Below are 26,122 nucleotides of genomic sequence, written 5' to 3' on the forward strand. Positions count from 1 at the left end.
ACCCTGGGCAAGTCACTTAACCCCAATTGCCTTGCCAAAAAAAAAAAGTGATGTTCCCAATAAAAGACATTCTAGGTTAAAGAAGATAAATTTCTCAGTTAATATGTTACCGTCAGTATGTTAGACAATGTACATAGACAATGGACCATCTCAACCTTCCTTTGTATCCCCAGCACTTGGCACAGTTCCTCGTACACAGCAGTGCTTAATATGTGGCTTCTGACTGACATTTCTTCATCTATTTGATTTTGAGTCTTTCATAAGAAATTCATCACCCAATCATTAGGCAGTCATTTCTTCTGAAAAATATACTATACTTTCTAGGAACACAGAGTGAAAACTGAGGCCTGCTTACACTAAAATAAAACTATTATGAATCCTTTGATGAACATGACAATTCCATCTTTCACTAACATTCCTAGAAGCTGGTATGGACATTAGAGAAATTAGTAAAATTTGCTTTAAAAAAACTTTTGTGTAAATTAAATAGTGTTTACTTTTTTATTTTTCCATTAGATGAAAACAGATAACACTGTCAAGAACAATGAAATAGTCTAACATCATCTTTCAAATATATATCCAAAGATGATTGATCCTCTCCACCTAACATATCTGAAATAATGAAGGCTGAAAGCATTACAGTAAATAAATTTTTCAGTATATGCATTTCTTGCTGTGAGGAGCTACTGAAGTAGATAACACTGGAAACCTTACCCTCTTTTAGTGATATTCTCTCTCTCTCTCTGTTCTTACTAATAAAAGGCCAACAGGAAAAAAGTCAAAGTGTGTTCACATGAAAAGCTCCAATGTAGAAGTTGGGGGGGGGGGGGGAGAGAAGAGACACGCCATCAGAGAATAAAACAAAAACCTAGAATCTATCCTTAAAATAAGGAAGTAAATCAAGTAAAATGTTAGATTAATAAATGTAATGACACTACAGGAGTCAGTGAGTTAATTTTAATAGGGGCAGCTAGATGGCACAGTGGATAGAGCACCGGCCCTGGATTCAGGAGTACCTGAATTCAAATCTGGCCTCAGACACTTAACACTTACTAGCTGTGTGACCCTGGGCAAGTCACTTAACCCCAACTGCCCCCACACACACACACACACACACACAAAAAGGGGGAAAAAAATTTTAATAAAAAAATCTATAGAATTTATTACTGGTTAGCAACTAAAATGAATACCTTAAACACAACATTAAAGGGAATATGTGATTCAGTTTCAAAATATGGAGTCTATATATTAAATAACGATCCTGGTAAATACTATAATAAGCATATAACCCAATATACAGTAGGTGGATCAGAAATTTAATATATAATGCAACTTGTAATTTAAATAGGCTTCTATACAGTTGTATGAGAAGTGGGATGTGAAAATGATAGGTATGAGAAAAATCATTTTCAAAGTCTATAAGCATTTTAATATAATGCTTGAAGATTTACAAATACATATTATCTCATTTGATTTTGTTCTGAAAACAACTCTGTCAGGTAAGTGCTATCATTACCCTCATGCTCTATTGATGAAGAAATTGGATCTAAGAGCTTAAAAGACCTACTCAGGGTCATACAGCTAGTAAGTGACTGCAGCAGGATTCAAACTAAGGTTTTCCTGACTCTAAATGTCTAGCATTTTATCCTCTAAGTCATGGACCCAGAACTAAGTCCCAAGCTCAGGCCCTGCCTCTGTCACTCTGTGACTCTTAACACTACTTACTAGCTGTGTGACCCTGGGCCCATCATAGCCTCTAAATGCACTAGGCAACTCTATAAAACGGTGAGATGCAGAGAAAGTTCCAAATTGCACTGGTAGAGGGAGTTTCCTCATCTGGGAGTTCTCTCTACCAATGAAAATAATAAGCCTTGCCCCTCTATCCATCTAATATCCACAAACAATTGTATTTGTAAACCAGCCATTAATTAATGGATCCTACCAGTTTAGGTGTGTGCACCAGAAGGCTGCATGTTTGTAAATAACTTGAGAATTGTTAAGACCAGAAATTTTAACAACTGGTAGATAGTTAATACAAAAAATGAACCATCAGAGGTTTCATCAAATTAGAAGTGAAATGTATAAAAAGTACCATTCCAGAAACACGACAAACATAAAACATGTCCCCAAAATGACTTAGAAAAATGCTGGGGGCAGCTAGATGGTACAGTGGATGGAGCACTGGCCCTGAATTCAGGAAGATCTGAGTTCAAATCTGGCCTCAGACACTTGACACTTACTGGCTGTGACCCTGGGCAAGTCAGTTAATCCCAATTGCCTCACCAAAAAAAAAAAAAAAAAAAAGCTGAATGAATTCACACACACACTCATGATTTTTCTAGAAATCACTAAACATTTCCACAAAAATTAAGCCACTGTGACCTGTAGTTGTTGAATTATAAACATCAATAACAAAGTCTAAACTGGGTTACATTGGTCCATACTAAAAGTCTTAGAAAATAAAAATTTAGACTATTAAAAAGGAAACATTATTATTTTGATAAAAATGATAAAAACTCATTTTATAAAATGCTTTCTGCCTTTTACTAATGTATAAAAAGTTTGGTAACTACAATGTCTAAAAGAAATGTTAGATGTATTTAGCTAAATATTTCCTTAATTATTAAGCCAGGGGAATGGATACTGAAATAAATCATAAGTTAACGTTGTGAGTCAAACCTAATTATAATTCAGTCCAGTGATTTTTAACCCTACAACTGTCAAAGAACATTATTTCATTAAAGACTATTACAAGGACCATGTCTTTTTCCACCCATGTTGAATTTACCACCCAAATAATCTTTTCTTGTTCTTTCAGCAATACAGAAAGTATGAAACAAAACCAGTTGCAATTCAATTAGGTAAGCTTTAGATGCAAAATTAAGTAAAAGTCTGTTAGAAATTTATATCTTAAGTTTGCTATAAAAAAACTAGAAGGACAAATTTTTTAGCCTAAAAGCTAAAGTAAATAAATAAATGAAAGCTAAAGTAGCAGTTATTGACAAGAAGCAAAAAAATAAGCAATGAGGGCCCTTATTGTTAACATCACCAATATCTACAATGGTTTAAAAATGTATCTATAGATTATTTACAGTTTTTGGTAAACCTATTCTCCCCACTGTAGCCATGGGGAGCTCCATTATATAAAGAGGTTGAAAAAACTTCCAAATGTTATTAAACCAGAAAAGTATCGACCACGTTTTTTAAAAAATTATACTCTCAAATTAATTTATAGAAAAAAGGTATGACCTGATGAGACAACTCAAAACAAATTAATAATAGAACCATTATACCAAGCAGATAGGGGAATCTGTCATGTTCTTCAAGGGAAAAAAAAAAGCAATATAACAGCAGCTCTCTGATGTTCAAAATAACTAACATCTCAACATACTTTCTATTTAATGAGAATGAGCTGAAGAGAGTCTTGTGCTAATCAAAATAATTACCACAAAATCATTACACGTGACACTCGGCCAATATTAAAATTAACATCATAATTAGTAATTTTGTCTTTTCTCATGAAAGGAGTTAATTTACATCATTTGCACTATGAAGAAATCTACTTACAACTGAATCTGCATCTGGACATTCCCTGTTTAAAAAGAAAAAAGAAAAAAATCTTCTTAGGCATTTTCACATACCAAAATTAATCTCAGCTTCTTTTTAAAGATTAAATATAACTTTTTTATTCAACTCAATTCCTTGTAGTAATTGACATACCAAAAACTTTTTAAACACTAATTATAAACATATTCTAATGTATTAATGGGGAAACTGTTAGGCTAGAGATTAAAAAGACAATTTAACCTTCAGAAAATACTAATTCAGATATGATTTAATCAGTTAAAAATTAATTCTCTAATATTCAAATCGGTATAAATGAAGTAACAGTATTCATGTAGCACTTTAAATATAAAAGGCATTTTATATACATTTGTTCATTTGAGCTATAAATCTGTTAGAAATCCATAAACAAAATTTGTCCTGCTTTACCAAAACAAAACAAATACCATTAAGAAAAATTTTTATTCTATGAATATACTCATATAGATACTATTAAGGAAGTTAATAGTCTTAGAGTAAATGTTAAATAGGTTTTAAACAAGCTTATTCATTTAATGTACCTCCTCAACTTAGAATCATTATAAATGAAAACCAATTTTCCCAAAGATGTTATTTGCAACCATAATTTTACATAATGAATGTTCTATAGGAGAAAATATATTTGACAAGCTTCTATTAAGCAACTTCTATGGGTAAGACATGATTTTAGGCACCAAAGATAAACAAACAAACAAACAAAAAGAGTTCTTGTCTTTAAAGAACTTTTCTTTTACTATGGAATACACAGAAAAGTAAATACAAGATGATGTGGGCAGGGCCACAGAATCAGGAAGCCTACAAAGAGGAGGTGGCTGAGAGTGGCCGCTGGCTACTCCCCTCTCCTTTGGCATACAGGAAGGAGAGCCTGCTGGCTGCCTCTAGCATTTCAAATACCAGAGCTTCTACACATGCCCTTTGCCCAGCATTACAGAGAGTGTGTATGGAGAGACATCATATTCCAATAATAACCAACTTTGGTGGCACTTTTACTTATATTCCCATATCACTCACTGGTAGAGGTTGGAGAGTTGAACACTCTCCTTGCTTCTTAATGCCATTCTTCCCTACCACCATCAGTCAGTAATCTTCTCCTCTTTTAAGGTTCATTTAATTCATCTTTATCATCCACTTAAGATTCTAGTGGCTGTGTTGTCCTTTATTTGACACGTAAAGTCCTTCATGGCCTGGCCTTTTCCTACCTTTTCCCATCTTTTTATACCTCACTTCCGTCCACATATTCTTCGATCTAATGACACTGTCTTCCTTGCTTTTCCTCGCACAAGACACTCTATCTCTCTATTCTCCCTGGCTGCCTCCCATGCCCAGAATGCTCTTCCTCGACATCTCCACCTCCCAGTTTCTCCAGCTTCCTTCAAGACTTAGCTAAATGCCTGCTGACTTGACTCAAACATTTGACACAGTGAGCACCTTCTGCTCCTGAAAATTCGTTCCTCTCTAGGTTCTCTGGACACTGACCATTCTTTCTAGGTTGTCCCTCAAGGTTAAATCCTAGACCCTCTTTTCTTTTCCCTTTATATCATTTCACATGGTGATCTCATCAACTCCCATGAGTTTATTGCCATAGGTATCTCAACCTCAACATGTCCAAAAGAAAACTCTACAACCTTTCCCTGTTCTTCCCCCCTGCCCCATACTGACATTCCTTATTATTATTGAGCACAATACAATGCCATCAACAAACTGGGTTCAACGTCTTCCTTAAGTCTTCATTCTGCATATATACAATATGAATGTGCCAAATTTTGGAATCTACATGTACTTTCACAACATCTTATATGTTCCCTACTTTCCACTTATACAACTAGCACTCTAGGTGATGCCCTCATCACCTTACACCTATCTATACCACAGCAATAACTTTCTAATTAGTTTCCCCATATAATCTATCCTTCAGCTGCCAGAGTGATTTTTCTCAACCAAAGAACTGTCCATGTGCCTTCTCTTTCCTGCCCTTCCAATCCCATTCTCCAACACCCCCCCCAATGAGCTCCAGTGGACCTCTGTTACCTCTGTTACTAAAACCCTTTAGATTTACACACTGTATATATACTGTATATACATGTATTTACATGTTGTATCCTCCATTAGAATGTGAGTTCTTCAAGGGCAGTAATTGCTTTTTTGCCTTTGTTTTCCCAGTGCTTACACAGTACCTGGCACATAGTAAACACAAATGGTTTTTGACTGACCCTTGTGTTCCCAGGACAGTCCACCAAGGCCTATTTAAATCATAATATACCTCTAAACCTAACACTACTTCATTAAAGCTAACCACAAACAATAATCTCTTTTCTATAATAAAATATACAAGTCCCAACCCAAGGCACCAGGAAAAGAGTAGGAGTGGGTGATTCTCCTAGCTCTAGCAGCAACTTTAGGAGAAAGCTAAATTCCATGGCATGTGGGGTTAGGAAGCAGCAACGAAACTCTCACAATCGATATAAATAGGGAGCCTCACCACCTCCATGAGCTAGGGTGAGGGTGATTACAGAGACTTTAATACTATAACACTAGTTCAGTTCAATCTCACCAAGTGTTACAAACTAGGGAAGGAAAAAGGACACATGTTCAAATTTGAGAGGAGCAAAATCAACAAAAAACACAGGAAAAGAAATTATATTTAATATACTTACACTGACTCTGCATCCTTCTCCTTCTTAATTATTCCTGACAAAGCAAAAGTCTTTCTTTTTCTTGGCTTTATCCCTTTAAAATGAATGTTTATGAACAATGAAGAATTATTCATTGGATGCTTGATCAGAGACATTATTTGAGTATTTTGTGAATCTTAGCACATACTTTATATTTAAAGTGTTTGATACTGATATAAGAACATTTTTCTAAGTATCACTTTTCTAAGAAAATCATGTTCAAATTACGTTCAAATCATGTCCTGTGTATACATGACTACATAATACTCTTCTTTCTTTCATATATCAAGGTGACCACACTGACCAATAACCAGTAGGACAGGCACTCTGTGGTTGCCTCTAATAGATCTGTGCTGATCATTTTACATTTTACACTCACGTCCTGCCCCTTCTTTTCCGACCACACGCACTTGAAGAATGCCTGACCAGGGTTCATGGTCAGTGGCAGAAAGCACTATTATATGACCCACATGCTGAATGAACCTACTATACTGGTGAGAACACTGTGCTTCAACCAGCTGTTGTATGTAATCATTATAACAGAAAGGATAATACTGGTATTACCCTTGTTCTTTAATATCATCATCATAAATTGCAACTCAGCAGTGAATATCAACATTATTTTTCTTAATCAACTGAGTCTTTGTCTTTTTTATTACACATCAAATTGAATATTTTTTAGACTCTATTATATCAGCATAATCTAGGATCTAGGACTTATGGTCTTTAGGAGAAAAGGTTTTGTTACTTATGTAATGTTACCTAGATGATATTTTAAAACTTTAGACCTTACATTTGTGTAGTAACTTATAGTTTTCAAAGTCTTTTCATATATGTTTATCGTTTTATCTTCATCACATCCCTCAGATATAAGTAAAGTTAGTAATATTTATTATTCTCATTTTGCAGATAAGAAAATGGGGAACTGAAAGCTTAAGTTACTTGCTAACAATACAAGCTATCAAAAAATGAAATGGGTCGTTTTAGAAAGTGCACTTCTTGGAAATCTTTAAAGTCTGAATGACCTTTCTCTGGAAATGATGCAGAAAGCCACCATGATTGATGTGGGAATTGGGTTGGATGATTTTCCCATTCCATTATCTATAAACCTAGACTAGAACCGAAGTCTCCTGATTGCTACTCAGTGCTTCCTTAAAACTGCACAATTCTATATTACCACTAAAATATAAAACAGTAAACATTTTATATGAACTAGTTATTTTATAACTTCAATATACATGTAATTCTAAAACATTACTTTTGCTACAATGGAGGGAAGGAAAACATAGCATACATTTAAAAACAGTATTAATTCCTGCCATTTATATAGCAGTAAAAGGTTTGCGAAGTGCTTTACAAATGTCCTCTCATTTGAGCCCCACAACAACCCTTATTACCCACAATTTACAGATGTAGGAAATCGGGTCCAGAGTGGTTAAGTGACTTGACAAATATTGGAGATAGAATATAAATCCAGTCCTTCTTTCTGACTCCAAGTTCAGTTCTCTAAGCAACTATACAGAACACATCTTTCTATAAAATAAACTGTTAAAAACAAACAAACAAACAAACAAACAAAAAACTCTGTATTTGGGCAACAATAGTTTCTTTTGGCAAACCAAAAATCTACTTATAAGTAAATAAAGTTAAGGTGCTACTGATTTTCACAGCATGTTAATAAACTATATGGGTGAAATACTCTTTTTTCCCTATAAATATGCCCCCTTGCCAGGACTGTTATCCAATTATCCTTTTGATGTTCTAATGATCCCTAACATTTATCTGTTCGACAAGAAGACCATCAGGTTGCTAATATTTAGGGGATATTAACTAGCTAAATCTCGGGGGGGGGGGGGGTGTTGCAGGGCAGTGAGGTTTAAGTGGCTTGCCCAAGGTCACATAGTCACATAGCTAGTAAGTGTCAAGTGTCTGAGGCAGGATTTGAACTCAGGTCCTCCTGAATCCAGGACTGGTGCTTTATCTACTGCGCCACTTAGCTGCCCCCCTAACTAGTTAAATCTTACTGCTATAACATAATTCATTACTTATAACTTACCTTCAACTACACTAGCAGCATCACATTCTTCAAATTCAATAAGGCCTAGAGGGGAAAAAAAAGAACAAATTTAGTAGCTTAGTGGAAAATAATAATCAAATCACAGCAGATCAAAATGCTATTTAAAAAAAAACTTTTCTAATATTTTCCCAGTTTTTCTAATATTAACTAGTTAATCTTCAAAGAAATGAAATTATACTAATGTTGTCTTATTAGCACTTTATACATGTAAAACACTACTCTGAAAGAGAAATAAATTTTAAACTGCACAAGGTCAGTGACCTTGTCTTATTTTTTAATCTCTCCAAGAGTCTAGTATATTGTACTCTGCACTAATAGTTGCTTAATACATGTTTGTTTTCTAAAAGAGGTGTTAAAAGACCTGGTGTCTGCCTTCAAGGAGCTTATAACTTAGCTGCAGAAAAAGGACAAATATAGTACAAAAAAGATAAAACAGTAGAATATAATAATGATGAACAAACTATGGGTGTTACAGAACATCAGAGGGAATTGTGGATTCATGAAAGTTAAGGGGCTTAACTAAGGAAAGGAACTTTAGCTGAACCTTGAATAAATAATAAAGCAACATAGAAAGGAAAGAAGAATTCTGGTTAAAGAGAAAAACTGTGAGTCAATTGTGCAGGAAAGCATATAGCTTGCTTGCAGATAATAAGGTCAGTTTAGCTACAGAGGATGGTGATTTGTGTAAAGGAATAAGAGAGAAGGTGAGAGGGGAATGTCGGACCCAGATTGTGGAGGGCCTTGTGTACCAGGATATTGTTTATACTTTAATTTTATAAAAAGTCAAAAGTTATCAAGTACTTTTTTTTTTTTAAGTGAGGCAACTGGGGTTAAGTGACTTGCCCAGAGTCACACAGCTAGTAAGTGTTAAGTGTCTGAGGCCGGATTTGAACTCAGGTACTCCTGACTCCAGGGCCAGTGCTCTATCCACTGCGCCATCTAGCTGCCCCTATCAAGTACTTTTAAGCAAAAGAATAATACCTGTAAAGCAGTCTAAGATGACTTAGAAGACAGAAGAAAATGAAGTGAGGAAACTGGTTAAAGAAACATTTGCGATAACCTAAACATCAGAAAAAAATTGCCTAGAATGGCCATTACATATAACAAATAAATAGGACAGGGTACAGTTCAACTAAATATTAAATGCTACACACACACACACACACACACACACACACACACATCTGGGAAGTAAAGTAACAAGATCATTAATTTTCCTATTTATAGGTCAATTTCCAAAGACTGTAGGCATTATAAAGACAAATCTTGATAAGGAAGAGGGTCCCACTGATAAGTAATTTGGCAAAATAACAACAACAATAAGTTTAGACCAGCATCTTATGTCATATTGCACAATAATATCTCCAATGGAGACTTGATTTAAATATAAAAGGTCAAATATGGTGGGGAATTAATGGAGATTTCTTTCCACAATTACTGCTAGGGGAGAAATTTTTAACCAAATCAGAGATAAAGGAGATCACAAAAAAGAAAACAGAAAATTTTGATTACATGAAATTTAAAACCTTTTTCCAAAATCAATGCTGCTGGTGGGAGAAGCAGGGAGGAATCTTTGTGCCAAATATCTCTAATAAAGGTCTGACATCTAAGATATATATGAGACCAAGAACCATTTCCCCAATGAATACAAACTACAAAAGAAAAATGCCAAACTATCAAAAACTATATCAAAGATTGATTCAAATCACCATTATAAAGGAAATAAAAATTAAGACAACTCTGAGGTTTTGCCTTAAGTCTAACATACTGGCAAAAATAAGATAAAAATAGTCAATTGTAAGGGCTATAGGAAGATAGGCATACACATACATTGCTGGTGGATTAGTGAATTGGTCTAATCATTCTAGAAAGCAATTTGGAATTATACTTAAAAAAATAACTCAACAGTCCATACCTTCTAACCAATCTCACTGCTAGGTACAAACCCAAGAAGTCGAAAGTAAGAAAGCGATATATACCAAAAAAAATTCACAGAAGCATTTTCTGTCCTGGCAAAGAACTACAAGGACAACTAAGTGGCACAGTGGATAGAGTATTGGGCCTGGAGTCAGGAAGACTTGTCTTCCCAAGTTCAAATCTGGCCTCAAACACTTACTAGCTCTATGACTGTGAGCAAGCCACTTAACCTTGCTTGCCTCAGTTTCCTCATGTGTAAAATGAGCTGGAAACAGCAAATCACTCCAGCATCTCTGCCAAGGAAACCCAAAATGGGGTCACAGAGTCGGACACCACTGAAAACTCAACAAGAAGAACTGGAAATTAAGTATTTATACTAATTGTGGTACATGAATGTAATAGAACGTTATTGTGCTATATATGAAGAATGTAGGGAAACACAGCAAAACTTACAAGAACTGATGAAGAGTGCAGTAAACAGGAACAAAAAACAACATATACAATGACTGCAACAATTTAAAGGAATAGAACAATCAAGTGAAACTGAATATTCTGTAATTAAAATGATCAAATTTAATCAGGGAAAAGCATTGAAAAAAAAGAATCTTCCCCTCTTCTGGCAGAGATAAGGGGCTATGGATGTGGAATTCTGCATATGCTATCAGAGAGAGCCAGTGAGTTGATTGATTTTACAGAGGGTTTTTTTTTTTCTTTTTTTAAACAAACAAAAAACCCAACCACAAAACACTTTTGTCTGAGCTATTGTAATTGTCTCTAAACCAATCTCCTTCATTTCAATCAAATCTCAATTCCAAACCATTTATATACTACTCTGTAAGTACACATACAAACATTAATGTTGTGGCTATGAACAATTATAAAACATGTTATGGTTTTTATTAATAACATTTTTATAAAGAAAGGTTCGCTGTGAGGAATATTCAAAAATGAACATTAAATTTTCAAAATATGGTTCCACATGAAAAGATTGACAATGATTGTCTATTTTGTATGAAACAGAAAACTCATGAAATTCAAACAAATCTGTGGGGGAAAAATGAACATATTTTCATTTTAAAGTGATTGGTAGAATAATCTATTGAGACAGGAAAATGAGAAATTAGCATACTTAAAATGTAAACAGAGGATAATGAATGAATTTGATAATGGTTCTCTAAGTTATCACATAAAGAATCATTTGCAAATTCCTTACCATATGTTTCCATGGAATTCCTTACCATATGTTTCCATGGGTTCATTATAAAAAATATCCATTAGCTTATAACAAAAAAAGAAAATAATAAATGTTGGAGAAGCTGTGGAAAAATTGGAACACTAATGCATTGTTGGTGGAGCTGTGAACTGATCCAACCATTCTGGAGACCAGTTTGGAACCATGCCCAAAGGGCTATAAAGCTGTGCATACCCTTTGACCCAGCAATACCACTATTAGGTCTATTTCCCAAAGAGATCATAAAAAAGGGAAAAGGACCAACATGTACAAAAATATATATATAGCTGCTATGAAAAGACTGACTACAGGGATGTGACAACACTGACTAAAATCTCTTTCCTACCTGATAAATGCATATATATAAAATTAGAATACTATTAAAATTCAGAGGATCATTCGGTGATTAGTACTAATAACTGAAATGAACAAAAGAATTTAATTTAAATAATCCACTTGACAAGCAAGATCCTAATTAGTAAACTGTCACTTAATCTCTGAGTCTCTGTTGTTCTACAGTTAAATAAGGGGGTTGAATTAGATGGCCCTAAAGTCCCTTCTAGCTCTAAATCCATGATCCTAATAACTACTACTTAATTTTTAAAAGGAAAAAATGTTTATATTCTATAATAATACAAAAAGCAAAAAATTAGTACAGAAAATAGTGCTATGAAAAAGAAATTCAAAGAATCTATTTTGATGTCTATGCTACAATTTCCAATATTAGGAATTATGAGACAATTAGAGACCAACAATGATTAAAGTCCTAGATGATGCCTTTCAGGTTAGAAAGCTATGTCTGTGAGAGGCACTGATATGTTGACAAATCCATTAAGTTAACTTGTTATAAAAATATCCAAAGTTAGATTATTTGACAGTGGAAAACTTTATATTTGTATAGTTTATTTGGTACAGACCTAGAGGAAATTGTCATGAAGAAAAATGGTCTAAGAACATCTCCAGTAGAGAAGGCATGTATGGGAGACAGGATAAGCATCACGGGCGGGATGAGTATCACAGAGCAGATAACCCACTGAAATGCTGCTTCTCTAGGGTTATTAATGTAGGCAAAATTTGCCCTTCTTTGCCACATCCTAGCAACTTCACAGTATCATGTTTCCACTTAATGATATGATTAATACTAAACCTATTTTGTCAAATGAGCCTAAAGTAAAAGACAGACCATCACAACTGTTATCAGTCAAAAATTCTCCCTATATCTGTTACAAGAGCACAGTTTGAATGCGATCAGGAATTTCAATTTGAATGATTGAAAGAATATGAACTAAACTTTGAGTAAAAAGCTACTGTGCTTTGCTGGCACTTGGTCCACAACAAAATATAAAATTAATCTACATGACTTTAATACACACCCAAGTTATTTTTGTACCATTTCTAATGACGGTAACAGTCATATTATCCATAAATAATTCTAGCAGCACTGAATATAGTCATGGAATTCAGCCCTTAATTAGTTACTGAGGATGGATTCTACAACCTCTCCTAAAAGCCTGGGGTATTTTTTGGCTCTTATGGTCAAGAAGTGCTTCCTTAAATTTAAACAAACTTCCCAAATACATTTTAAGCTCCTTTTCTCTTGTCCATTCTTTTTTGAATAAATATTTATATGCATTTTAAACAGTTTTTAAATCACCCCACCCCTATCCTTTTAGTCATCTTTTTAGTGAATCTTTAAGCTTTCCTCTAAAATCCATTTGCCAGCCTCATCATTTGGCTTTATTCTGCTTTTTATCAAATCTAGCATACTTTTAAAGCTTTATATATAAAGAAAATATCATTAAACATGCTACAAAATCATTTTTTTCAAAACAGGCATCACTTTTAAAACAAATATAAAAGCTTTTCCACCAACACAACTGAGTATGACAGGAAAACCTAATATGTGAACAAAACAATTTAAAAACTGCATATATTCATTATCTGCACCTATGAAGATTTATGTTATGGGGATAAATAATTATAGACATTTCTGGTTTCTGATTTTGAAAGTTTAAAAATACTCGTTTTGACATTAAACTGTGTGTAAAAGGATTTTTAAAAATGTATATGCTTCACATGCTGCTTCAAGTGGTGAGGTTGGCGTGCCTGGCTCAGAGCCAGTCAGCAGCTCAGCTGGACATCAATGCACATTATGACCTCCCTTACAGTGTGTCACTTCTGAATTGTTTCCGAAGTAGAAAGTTTATTCAACCTCTCTCTCAAAATCAGTGGACCGACTATCATTCTGCTATTTAATCAAAGGAAGACAGGTTATTTTTCTGACAGTACTAAAGCCAAAAAGCAATTCCTAATGAATAGTTTGATACAAGTGGAATTTCAACTGTTTTAGCCTCAATTAATCCTTCTGTCAAAACAAATGACTGCTCTAAGGGCTTAGATGTTAGGCTGAATCACAAAGGTCAATTTAACATGTAAACAAGCAAACAAGCTTTGTTCCTAACATCAGATGCTGTTTCAAGCTTATCTTCTAAAGAAGAATATGTCAAAATTTAAAGATAATGGTGGAAGGACAAACCTAAGAAAAGCAACAAAGCAAAAAAAGAAAAAAAAAACCATTTCCATGTACAAAGGAGAACATAAGAGAGGATTCCCAATGCAAAAACAAACAAACAAACATCAATATCCTTCTAATAAAATAAAACAAGAAGAATATTTTTTTTAAAAGAGTTGATCACAAAAGGAGTATTAGAGGAAGAAAAAAGGGCTCTTAGTTAAAACTATCACTACTGAATCAAATTCCCTAAGCACAAGGCACATGAAGGCAAACTACCCTTCATTATTTAAGACTATGTCAACACCCCAATATTAGATCTATACCACAAAAACCATATATTATGTATCCTCATGTACTCAAATTTGACTAGAGAACCTTTGATCCACTGGATTAAAGGTTAATAAATTGGATTCATCCTAAGGGAACAAAAGGGATGATAATAACACATTATAAAGAGCTCATTCTGAGAGTTGTCAAGTCAACAGAAGTGACTACATTTGAAAGCAGATCAACTTATGGAATCCATTCCATGGCCCTGAGACTGCAGGAGAAGACTGGCCCACATCTCAGTAAACAAAACCAAAAAATCATTAGGCTTCAGGTTCCCTACCAATCATCAAATCAGTTGGAAAGATTGAGAAGTATCTATATTAATAAATGATCATATGCACAGGTAGCAGATTAAGCTCCAAAAGAGAGTCAGAATATTCTAGAAACCAGGAATAGAAAAGAAAATTTAGATTCTAGAATCTACTTTTGCCACCAACGTCATCCACTCAGAAAATTTCAAGTGCTGATGAGGAAGGGAGGAAATTAAAGTGTAGTCAAACCTCAATCCTGGGGGAAGGGGGAAACTCATGAATAACTAAATGAAAAGTTATCATGATCAGTTTGCTAGCTAAAAGAACATTTTTTTAAGCCACTGCATATACAATGTAGAGCTCTACACTGCTTAAATGGTAAAAATTTTGAAGTAGATAATTATGAAGTTCATATTCTCCTGTCCTATCACCCTTTTTTTGTGTTCCACTGCCCTCTTTGGGCAATCATCACTGGTCAGTGTCCTTATACTACTCTAAAATCTGAACTGCAGTAGCCCAATTTCGACTGTCTTTAGGGCAGAACTATGTGTTCAAAATTTAGCCATTCTCTGGACTGCCTCCCATCAAAATATACTTGTCCCAAGTCCCAACATATTGATACTAATGTGTTAATGAGTATTGAAAACAATCTTATTCCAGGAGCTTGAGGAAATCATTTCAACTCGCTGGGCCTTGGTTTCTTCATCTGGTAAAATGATGGGTTTGGGGCCTGTGAAGACAATTCAGGTAGATAGGGTATTAAATACACGTGACCACCTAAAGCAGAAATAAGGAATCTTGCCTAGGAAACCAGGGAAACAAAAGATCAGGGACCCAGATGATATGGGTAATAAGGATTTTAAAAATCAAGTTAAAGTAGTTAGGCTTTAGGCAAAATATTTTAATAGTACGATTGCATACCATTCAGCATAAGTACAAAATTTACAAGATATTATGTCTGATGCTGGAAATGTAAGGACAAAAATGGAAGAATCTCTCCCCTCAAGGAGCATATATTTATACTGATCCAATCACCTTCTGAGGCAGAAAGTCTATCCTTGTTTCCCAGGAAAAGAACTGGACTTAGCAATGTGGGCAGGAGAGATCATCTAGAAGGTTATCTATTGCCTGAGGGAAACAGGTAAACCCGGTTCAAGGAACAAAGCATGAGAAGGAGGAACCAGGGAGATACTGATAGTTTTATGAACTATAAATCTTGAAATATAATTAATAAACAGAACTCCATTCCTTCCTAGAGTGAAATCTGCCCAAATACTTCAACTATTAAGCAGCAAGTTTTTATTATATAGGGGGGCAGCTAGGTGGCGCAGTGGATAGAGCACCGGCCCTGGAGTCAGGAGTACTTGAGTTCAAATCCGGCCTCAGACACTTAACACGTACTAGCTGTGTGACCCTGGGCAAGTCACTTAACCCCAATTGCCTCACTTAAAAAAAAAAAAAAAGAAAATGTCAATATTATATAGGACAATTCTAGAACTTCTCAAAGACTAAAGTCACAATCGTAAACTACCAAATACAGCAATTTGTCTTTCAACTACAGGCTGAAGACACTATTTGTCTTAAAGAATAGCAAATCTACTACTGAAGGTTCCATACAGGACACTGATAACAAAGAATACAGTGAGCAAAAGAGCCAGGAATCACTCATGGCATTTTGTTCTTAAAGTATACTGTCATACAACTTGCTCAAAGACCTGATTCTGAAGATAATACACATTTTAAAAGGAACTGACAACTGTTAATTTAATCAAAAGGATCCTTGTTAAATCCTAAGGGTAAGCATGCCCTTAGAAAGTATCTGTCATGTGGTACCTATTGATACATTAGTGATACATATTTACCTGGGAATGAGAGGCTACTAAAGGCTTGAAAGATTCAAAAACTGTAATAAGTGGTAGCTTGATAATCTGGCACCAACTCATTAGATTGGAACTTCCGGTTAAGCAGTGGGCTATGGGTCCAGTTATTCATTAGCCAATATCCCAGAGATAGCACAGGACAGACAGTGGAAAGTCTACTGGCACTGCAATAAGAGTACCAATTCAAATCATGTGCTCTTAAGCTTACTACCTGTGTGGACTGAAGCAAATCATTTAACCTCCTTGAGCCTCAGTTTCCATATCTGTAAAATGAGAGGGGGAAGCAGGTGGCCTATGGGGTTCTTTATAGTCTTATGATTCCATGAATTGAAGAGCTCTGAACTATACTCTACATCTCCAAGGTTTGCTTGCCAACTTCATGATTCCTAGTACATGATGACTGACCACAATTCCGAACTTATGATGAAACATGCAATGCACCTCCAGAAAGAGAACTGATGGACTCGAGTATAGACTGAAGTATTTTTTTCTTTCTTTCTTTTGAGGGGTACACAGCTAATTCAAGAATTTGTTTTGTATGTCTATACATATCATAATGTAAAGAATTAATTGTTATTTGAGGTTTTTATGCCTCGGTGCACACTGGCCTGGGGCTCCACAAACTGCATGCTGCTCTACCCACTGGTTGTAGCCATTGCCATGGCACTGGCACCACTAGCCAACACCTACATGGGCCTGGCAAAATTATAATGATTGGAAGCCTAGTGAGGGCGGTATGTGACTGTCAGAGCGGCCATCCAATTGGCTGGGGGCTGTGTGGGGTTTTCTGGGATTGGGGAGGAGAATTCGCCATTCTAGCTGGAAGCTAACAGGAGCTCTGCTGTGTATTCTCAGCTGATTTCTAGGCAGTAGTATTTTTTCAGGTTGTATAATTTCCCTTTCCCCATCTTATTTCCTTTCCCTTGATTCTACTGATCCTGTTAGTGTTTTGTTTTGTTTTTTAAGTTCGTTCTTGTTAAAATAAATCCTGTTCTGTTTTGAGGGAGGCTGCTGGTCTCCTTCCTTGCTCCAATATTGCGGTGAGCCGCTTAGCTAACACTCCCCAATTATGATTAGCTAACACTCCCCACAATAATGATTTTTATTTGTCTTCCCTTCTTAATTGGTGGAGAAGGGAGAAAATATGGACTAAAAACAAAACAAAATTAAACTGAATTTTTAAAAAAAGATAAATGTGGTCAACAATGTGTGATTCACTTCTGACTGACCAAGAATTATATGAAACTTTGTTTTTACCTGAAACGCCTAATAAGAGTTGATGACACTCTACTTTTAAAAGTTTGAAATTATTAAGAAAACTCTTACCCTTGCAACTCACCACTCCATGTATTCCAAAAGAATGAAATAAACCTTACTTCCACATTTCAAAAGATAGATTTTTTATTAGTATAGTTACCACCTACATGAAATTAGAGGGCTACCTTTCTCGTTGCCTTCATTTTTATTAGTTGCTGTGGCTAAAAAAAAAAATCCATCATCTGGTGGCCAAACATTCAATGCTAAGTCTTGTTCTGTTTAGGTGAGTCAGATGATGATGTAGCTCACTAGACCCCTACAAGTCTTTCTACCTTGATATGACCTGTGAGAAACATGTCCTATTCCGGCATGAACTCTGAGATCCTAAGGTTACCTTCACATCATAATGAGTCATCAGGACAGGACATGAATGGAAGAAAAGGTACCTGCTCTTCTCTTTCTCCCTCTGTTTTTTGAAAATTTTAAATAAATACAAAGTGAGAAAAGGAAAAAAAAACATTTCCATGTACAAAGGAGAACATAAGAGAGAGTTCAATATAAAACAATAAATTTCTATTTTATGAAAACCTATGTAATAAATCTTACACGTTATTTTCAAAGCAACCCAGCTTTTCTGTGTTTCCTTCTAGGTTTTCTTTTTTCTCTGCTGTGTACTTTTGGGGGGGGGGGGGCAGCAGGGCAATGAGGGTTAAGTGACTTGCCCAGGGCCACACAGCTAGTAAGTGTCAAGTGTCCGAGTCTGGATTTGAACTCAGGTACTCCTGAATCCAGGGCCGGTGCCATCTAGCTGCCCCATACTTCTTCTTTTCTTTTCTTTTTTCTCCCTCTCCTCCTGCCCTCTAGGGCTACAGCTAAATACAAATATATAGACATATAAACACACACATGTTTACACACACACACACACACACACACACACACACATATATAAGAGCCACTATGTATATTTCTATTTGTCAGTTCTTTCTTTGGAGGTAAACATCATCTTCCTTCATAAATTCAAGTCTTTCCATGTTTTTTAAAAAATTAACTAGCTCAGGGGGCAGCTAGGCGGCGCAGTGGATAAGGCACCAGTCCTGGATTCAGGAGGACCTGAGTTCAAATCCAACCTCAGACACTTGACACTTACTAGCTGTGTGGTGCTGGGCAAGCCACTTAACCCTCATTGCCCTGCCAAACTCCCCCCCCAAAAAATTAACCAGCTCATTATTTCTTATATCACAATTCCATCACAATCATATACCACAGCTTGTTTTGTCATTCTTCAATTGAAGAGCATCTATTATTTTAGCCAACCTGATAGGTACAAGATAATTCAAAGTTATTTTAATTTATATTTCTCTAATCAATAATGATTTAGAGCATTTTCTCAAATGATTATATACAGTCTTGATTTCTTCATCGAAAAACCATCTCTTCATATCCTTTGACCATTCATCAATTAGGGTATAACATTTTGTATTGGCTAGTTATTTTCAATGGTCTAAAACAATGCTGAATAATATTGGGGCACACAGTGTAGTTTCCCTCTTTTTCTCTTTTAATTAAATCTATTTTGGCTTTAACTCTATCTGAGATCATAACTACTGCCCCTGCTTTTTTTACATAATAAATTCTACTCTAGCTCTTTATCTCTGTGTGTATCTCATTTTTATTGTGATTTCTGAAAATGACATATTAAATTCAGATTTTTAATCCATTCTGCTACCCATTTTTAATTTATGGGTAAATTTATCACATTTTAGGTTATAATTACTTGTATATTTTCCCTCCATCCTATTTTTCTTCATTATCCTTCTCACCCTATTTATCTAATCCCTACTCATTAGTCTAATTTACTTCTACAGGCTACCTTGCCCTTAATCCACCCACCCCTCTAAGAGTCCTTCCCTTATTCTATTCTTTAACCAATTTCCAATGAGAGTAAGGTTCTATCTAGCATTACCAGCCCTCCAACACCCCCACCCTTGCTTCTTTTGTATCAATTCTTCCTTTCATACCTCATTTGTATGAGATAATTATTCATTTTTATTTCTCCCTACAAAGTTGTATTTAGAATCACCCTATCACAGGCAACTCAACCCAAGGCCTTCTTTCAAGTTACCCAAATAATGATGGCAGTAGTAACAGTTCTGATAACATTTTCACATATAAGAAGTAAACTCTTAGGGGGCAGCTGGTGGCACAGTAGATAAAGCACCAGCCCTGGATTCAGGAGTACCTGAGTTCAAATCTGGCCTCAGACACTTGACACTTACTAGCTGTGTGACCCTGGGCAAGTCACTTAACCCCCATTGCCCAGCAAAAAAAAAAAAAAAAAAGCCTAAGAGAAGATGGGTATGTACTTTAAGAGACTATAGAACAACACAAAGAACATTTATTGAGTCAAAGTATCAAACTAAGTACCTAATCCCCACCTAGGAGTTCCCCCATGCCCACAAAGGCCTGGCCAAATTATAATGGGGACAGCCCAGGGGGTATGTTAAACCAACTGGAGACTCAGCCTGGCTATAGAACCACCCTTCCTATGAGAGGCAGGAAAGGAGAGAGAACTCAGAGAGGGAAAGAGAAGGAAGGAAGGGAGGAGCGAGGGAGCGGGAGCGGGGTAGAGGGGGAGAGGAGCTAGTGGTGTTTTGATATTCAGAGCTAACCAGGAGACACTGCAAAGCTGATTCTCCTTAGAACTACAGATTCCAGGTGGTGGTGAGTTTCTGTTGCTGAAGCGAGGCTGGCTCATTAGGGCAGCTGAGCTGGAAACAAGTTTTGGGTTTAAGTTAGTTTTTGCCAGACCCAAACTGTTCTGAGTAGCTGAGGACGCAGAGCTTATTCGAGGTACCTGGGGGCCTTTTTACCCTAGAGATTTAGATTCTAACCATCTGGGAAGAAGGTCACATTTTTCCCTTTCTCTATCCCCTTTTCTCACTGTTCCTGGCTTTATTAACTTCACTTGTGTTGTAAAATTTGTTCCCATTAATAAAACCTGATTTGTTTGTAAAAAAGAGGCTGTTAATCTCCTTTCTTATCAGTCTGGGAGACATAACTGAAAAAGAGGCAGTTTAAAGAAGGGGAAACTCTGGACCTAGAGGTCTCTCATTATTTTCTGAACCCCAATATTATGGCAAGCCGCCCAATTAACTCTCCCCATACTAAATTTGGCCCTTACAGTTGGCAAGCCAGGTAGGACCTAAGGAACCTGGTGGATCTCTTTAACCCCCTCCCCAACTACCTCCCTTATTTAGCCAATCTCCCTTACTTTTAAAAGTCTCGGGGCAGCTAGGTGGCATAGTGGATAGAGCACTGGCCCTGGATTCAGGAGGACCTGAGTTCAAATCCAGCCTCAGACACTTGACACCTACTAGCTGTGTGACCCTGGGCAAGTCACTTAACCCCAATTGCCTCACTAAAAAAAAAAAAAGTCTCTAAAAGCTAGTCCAGGGGGCGGCTAGGTGGCACAGTGGACAAAGCACCGGCCCTGGATTCAGGAGTACCTGAGTTCAAATGCGGCCTCAGACACTTGACGCTTACTAGCTGTGTGACCCTGGGCAAGTCACTTAACCCCCATTGCCCTGGAAAAAAAAAAGCTAGTCCATTTTAAACTGCACCATAATTGAATATTTTTCTTATCTCTTGCCTTTTTTCATTGGAGTATTTTGGGACTGCATAATGTCCTGGTTCAAACAGATGACCTACTCCATATTTCTTCATAGCCTTATGGGTTTTCTCCTCATCTATATGGTATGAAACCTTTGGAATAATGGAGTGGAAGAGCCTGTCCCCCTCACTGAGCACGTGATTAATGTTACTAGAAACATTATAACTAAAATTGAACCTTACTACTGTGATGTTTAAAATCTAAATGTGTGGTCGCCTTAAATTAGAAGCTTTAGCACCAGTCTTTGGGCATTAAGCATTTATTAAAGCATACTAGGTATTAGAAAAAAGAGAACATGTGGAGTTAAGAAAAGGCCTATCTAGCCTAAAGTTACAGCCTGGTTTGGTTCTTCCTCATGTCCTCTGCCAAGAGCCTGCTTCAACTATGAACTACTCTCAAACTGAGTGTGGAAGCTTTTTATAGGTCAGAGTTTTTTATAGGAAGCGTTTTATATGGAGCAGAGGCGGTCCTTACACACTGCTTCAAGTTGATTGGTAGGTGTCATCCAAATCTACTGGTTCACTGGACTTGAAGGTGGTCTTATGTTGAGTTCAAAGTCCTTAACTTCTGAGAACAATACCTCCTTAAAGGCCAGCCAGGTGTAGTTACAATCTAATTAACTTGAAGTAGGCTAATCAGCAAAATCAATCACTCTCACTTAATTCAATCAGTTTAGATTAATCTCCAGGTGGGCCTTTGAGTATCTGTCAAATCCCATTATTTTCTCACACTACAGTAGTATAATCATAGCTCTAGTGACTATAAAGTTTATCCTCTCTATTATCACTATTGTAATGTGGCATTTTCTAATAAAATTTCTGGAAAGAGAGAATAGAGTGTGACCATAGTAGGCCACATGTTCAGAGAGAAATTAAGACAGCTCCCTCAACTGGAGATGACCTGAGTTCAGAAACAGATCAAGACCCATCCTTAGAATCAGATCTGCAGAAACTGCTCCCCCTACAGGATGTTATAGAACATACCTGCAGAGGACCAGCAGTGCAGCTTAGAAAATACACTCCTTTTAGCCCAAAGGATTTGAGTGCATGGAAGAAAATGATCCCTAGATTTGATCAAAACCTGAAGTCAGTAATTTCACGGTTAAGGTCTATATTTAATACATATCAACCCACCTGGGCCGATGTTACTTGACTTATGGAAACTATACTATCCCCAAGTGAGATTTTGGATATTGTCACAGCAGGAAATTCCTTAGTAGCCTCAGGCCAAGCTATAACAGAATAGCCTCTCCAGAACCGAATTGGAACTATAATAATCCACAGCAATTCCAAGAATTAAAAGATGCTAGGGAAACACTACTTAACTCCCCCCATACTAAATTTGGCCCTTACAATAGGACGCTGACCACCAAGCTTCCATATACTTTATGCCACTAAAATCTTGTAAATTTGCACCAAACCAAATAGTGATCAAGAAATCCAATAAGAAAACTCAATAAACAATTTCTTCTACTCCAGGACTCCACAAAAGGTCATGTAGAAGCCATCATGTAGAAACAACAGGAGAGGAGGCTACTAGCAAAGCCAGTGCCACCCCAGGGTGGCCTAGTAGTGGTGACTAGATGTGCCAGGGACCCTTATGGGAAGGATAAGGGAGGGAATAAACATTTAAATAGCACCTACTATGTGCCAGGCACTGTGCTAAGCACTTTTTACAAATATTACTTCATTTGATCCTCATAACAACCCTGGGAGGTAGGTACTATTATTATCCCCCATTTAAAAGCTGAGGAAACTGAGGCCAATGGAGGTTAAATCACTTTCCCAGGGTCACATGGGTAGAAAGTATGTGAGGCCAGATTTGGACTCAGGTCTTCTTGACTCCAGGCCACTACCAGGCAACACTCTACTTACTGTATCTCCAGTTACCTGTTAGCCCTAAGTCTTCTGTCTGGAAGCAGCAAGAGTAGAAAGATGCCCTAAGAAAGCCACAGGAGGCTGTAGAAGTGCCTCAGAGTAGTGGTCAAGTCTTCCTGAATAACTTCATAATGACAACAGGTATTCCACAAGGATTATAAGAATATCAAGAAGAAATGAAACAAAAGAAAGATTAAACAAAAGCTCGAGAGGAAAGAATCAAGAGGATAAAAAGTAACTTAGAAAAAGAAGTAAACCCTACCCAAATACGGACTCCCCCAAAACAAGAATAAACTAAACAGGATAACAACTTTGAAAGACTTAAGAATTCTAATCAATGCAATAACCCACCTAGTCACCAGAAGACCTACGATAAAGCACATCTTGACAGAGAGATGACAGGTACAAGGTGCAGAAAAACATACACTTTTAAAAATTGCCACTATGTGAATTCTCTTTTGCTTGATTACATTTATTGCTACAAAGGTTTCCTTCTCTGTTACTTTTTCTTGGTTTTATTCGGTAGGGAGTCAGGGAAAATGGAATATTAGCAGTAATGATGACCCCAAAATAGGGTCATTGTAACATTTTTTAAAATGCACAAAACAGAATGAAACTCAGAAGAAAGGACAAACAGGACAATTTTGAAAGAAACATGTAAAACTTACTATGTTCTTTTTTCTTTAAAGAGCAAGTGGTTTTCAGATTAAATCCGCTTTTGGTGTTCTGCTATGTGCATGCAAATGCTTTTTTGTACTTAATTCAAAATAAAAAAATTTAATATAAAAACAAAATCTATCATGACCAAAACCATGAGTTTTCCAAAATCATACCAGAACTATAATTCATCTGTTTAGACATGACAGAATTTCTTAGCAAATGTTTTAAGTAAAAAAACATTGCCCTATTTTATAATGACCAGTGTTAAAAACAAGTAGGGAGGGGGCAGCTAGATGGTATAGTGGATAAAGCACTGGTCCTGGATTCTGGAGGACCTGAGCTCAAATCCGGACTCAGACACTTGACACTTACTAGCTGTGTGACTCTATGTGCTCTGGACAAGTCACTGCCCCCTCCCCCCAAAAAACCAACAAAAACCAAGTAGGGAGATATTTTACTTAAAAGTTAACTGTAAGAAAGTCACAGGGGCAGCTAGGTGGAGCAGTGGATAAAGCACCAGCCCTGGATTCAGGAGTACCTGAGTTCAAATCCGGCCTCAGACACTTGACACTTACTAGCTGTGTGACCCTGGGCAAGTCACTTAACCCCCATTGCCCTGCTAAAAAAAAAAATTAATTAAATAAATTAAAATAAATTTTTAAAAAAAGTCACTGAGTACAAATAAACAGATTTTAAGGACAGAAAAAATGAACTTTTAATCCTCCCAAATTGCTTCACAATCAGTGTTTTCTATATTAAAGAGTAAATTTCTTTTTAAAAAGTAAGGAGTTATATTTCAAAACAAAGAAAGGCAGGTTAATTTTTACAAACCCACATTTAACATTTTCTAATCCCCAAACCTGTATATTGACAAGGATTATATGAAATCATTTGGGAAGGGATTATCCACTAGAGGGCACTCTTACAAAGCGGACTCAAATGCTAATTTAAGAACAAGCTGAACCCATGGGTAAAATACTTCCTATAAGAGAACTTGTTGTTAATTCTGTGCCCCGACTCTTCCCCATGAATAAAGTTATAATTATCTGCAAAAAATGGATGGGGGTTGGGGAGGCTAAAGTGTCTCAATTTTTCTCTCTTGACTATGGGAACACATGATGAGTAACACGCAATAACAATTATATTTGAGACTGCCAAAGGAGAGCAGGAGACAATAGTAATGGTTAGCTCTTAATTCCAAGCATGTGACCAAAACATGGTTAAATATTCCCACAGTACTCCAACAAAATGAGTCTTTAGATATCATGACAAACCACAGAAAAGTATTCTAATGTAAAATAGACAAATAAATGAACACCACCTAAATATATAGGATCTAACTGGATATTTGTTTTAAAACCCTCTATCTCTCCTTGCTATTATCTACTCTGTTAGATCTTTCAAAGAAACTATGATATGATTCTCAATAGGTTTGGCTGAATATTAACACAGGTAAAATGTTAACAGGAATAGGGAGTAGATGGTGTCCTTTTAAGTTTCTGAAAAGTAGCTGCAAAGTTCAGAACTGGTAAAATATTTGTTAACCTATACTTTTTTTTTTTAAGTGAGGCAATTGGGGGTTAAGTGACTTGCCCAGGGTCACACAGCTAGTAAGTGTTAAGTGTCTGAGGCCAGATTTGAACTCAGGTACTCCTGACTCCAAGGCCAGTGCTCTATCCACTGCGCCACCTAGCTGCCCCTAACCTATAACTTTTTAAAAATCCATCAAGCTAAATAAACTAAAATAATTTTTATGGTTTGTTAGCTTAAATTATTTTATTAGCTTGTTTCCCATGTATTTATCATATCTCTAGTAATATTAACAAATTATAAATTACTTCAGGCTTTCTTTTGTAATTATACGCATCTTTGTTTTTCTTTGAATTTTCAAAAGAAACAAAATTATGAAATCTAACTAGAACTGTTGTTTCTGACTATGTGTTAATTAGCCACTGATATATGAAGTATGATAAAAAACAAACATCATAGAATTGCCCTGCCCTAGGATTCCTCATGCTTAAGCCCTCTAATAGGCCTACAATATCTTCAGCTAAAAAAAGCTTAAGGCAGAGGCAGGAAAAATAAGAAAGAGGGAGGGGGAAATAACATGGCAGTGAAAAGAAAGAATACCCAGGGTGTGACATGGTAAAGGGACACCAAACAGAATTGCCATGGATTG

The 26,122-nt window shown here is 36.2% G+C and overlaps 1 protein-coding gene across 2 annotated transcripts in view; it reads right to left on the reverse strand.

Moving 5' to 3' along the window:
• Positions 1 to 26,122, reverse strand: part of FCHO2 (FCH and mu domain containing endocytic adaptor 2) — a 151,939-nt gene that overhangs the window by 47,689 nt on the left and 78,128 nt on the right. For both annotated transcript variants that reach the window (XM_043973083.1, XM_043973075.1), the window contains exons 9-11: positions 8,332 to 8,376; positions 6,258 to 6,330; positions 3,568 to 3,592 (exon numbers count right to left, since the gene is read on the reverse strand). In XM_043973083.1, the coding sequence (XP_043829018.1) occupies positions 3,568 to 3,592; positions 6,258 to 6,330; positions 8,332 to 8,376 (143 nt within the window). The remainder of the gene's footprint in view (positions 1 to 3,567; positions 3,593 to 6,257; positions 6,331 to 8,331; positions 8,377 to 26,122) is intronic.

Source organism: Dromiciops gliroides, chromosome 1 (genome assembly GCF_019393635.1).
Source record: "Dromiciops gliroides isolate mDroGli1 chromosome 1, mDroGli1.pri, whole genome shotgun sequence".
Taxonomy (NCBI): Eukaryota; Metazoa; Chordata; class Mammalia; order Microbiotheria; family Microbiotheriidae; genus Dromiciops; species Dromiciops gliroides.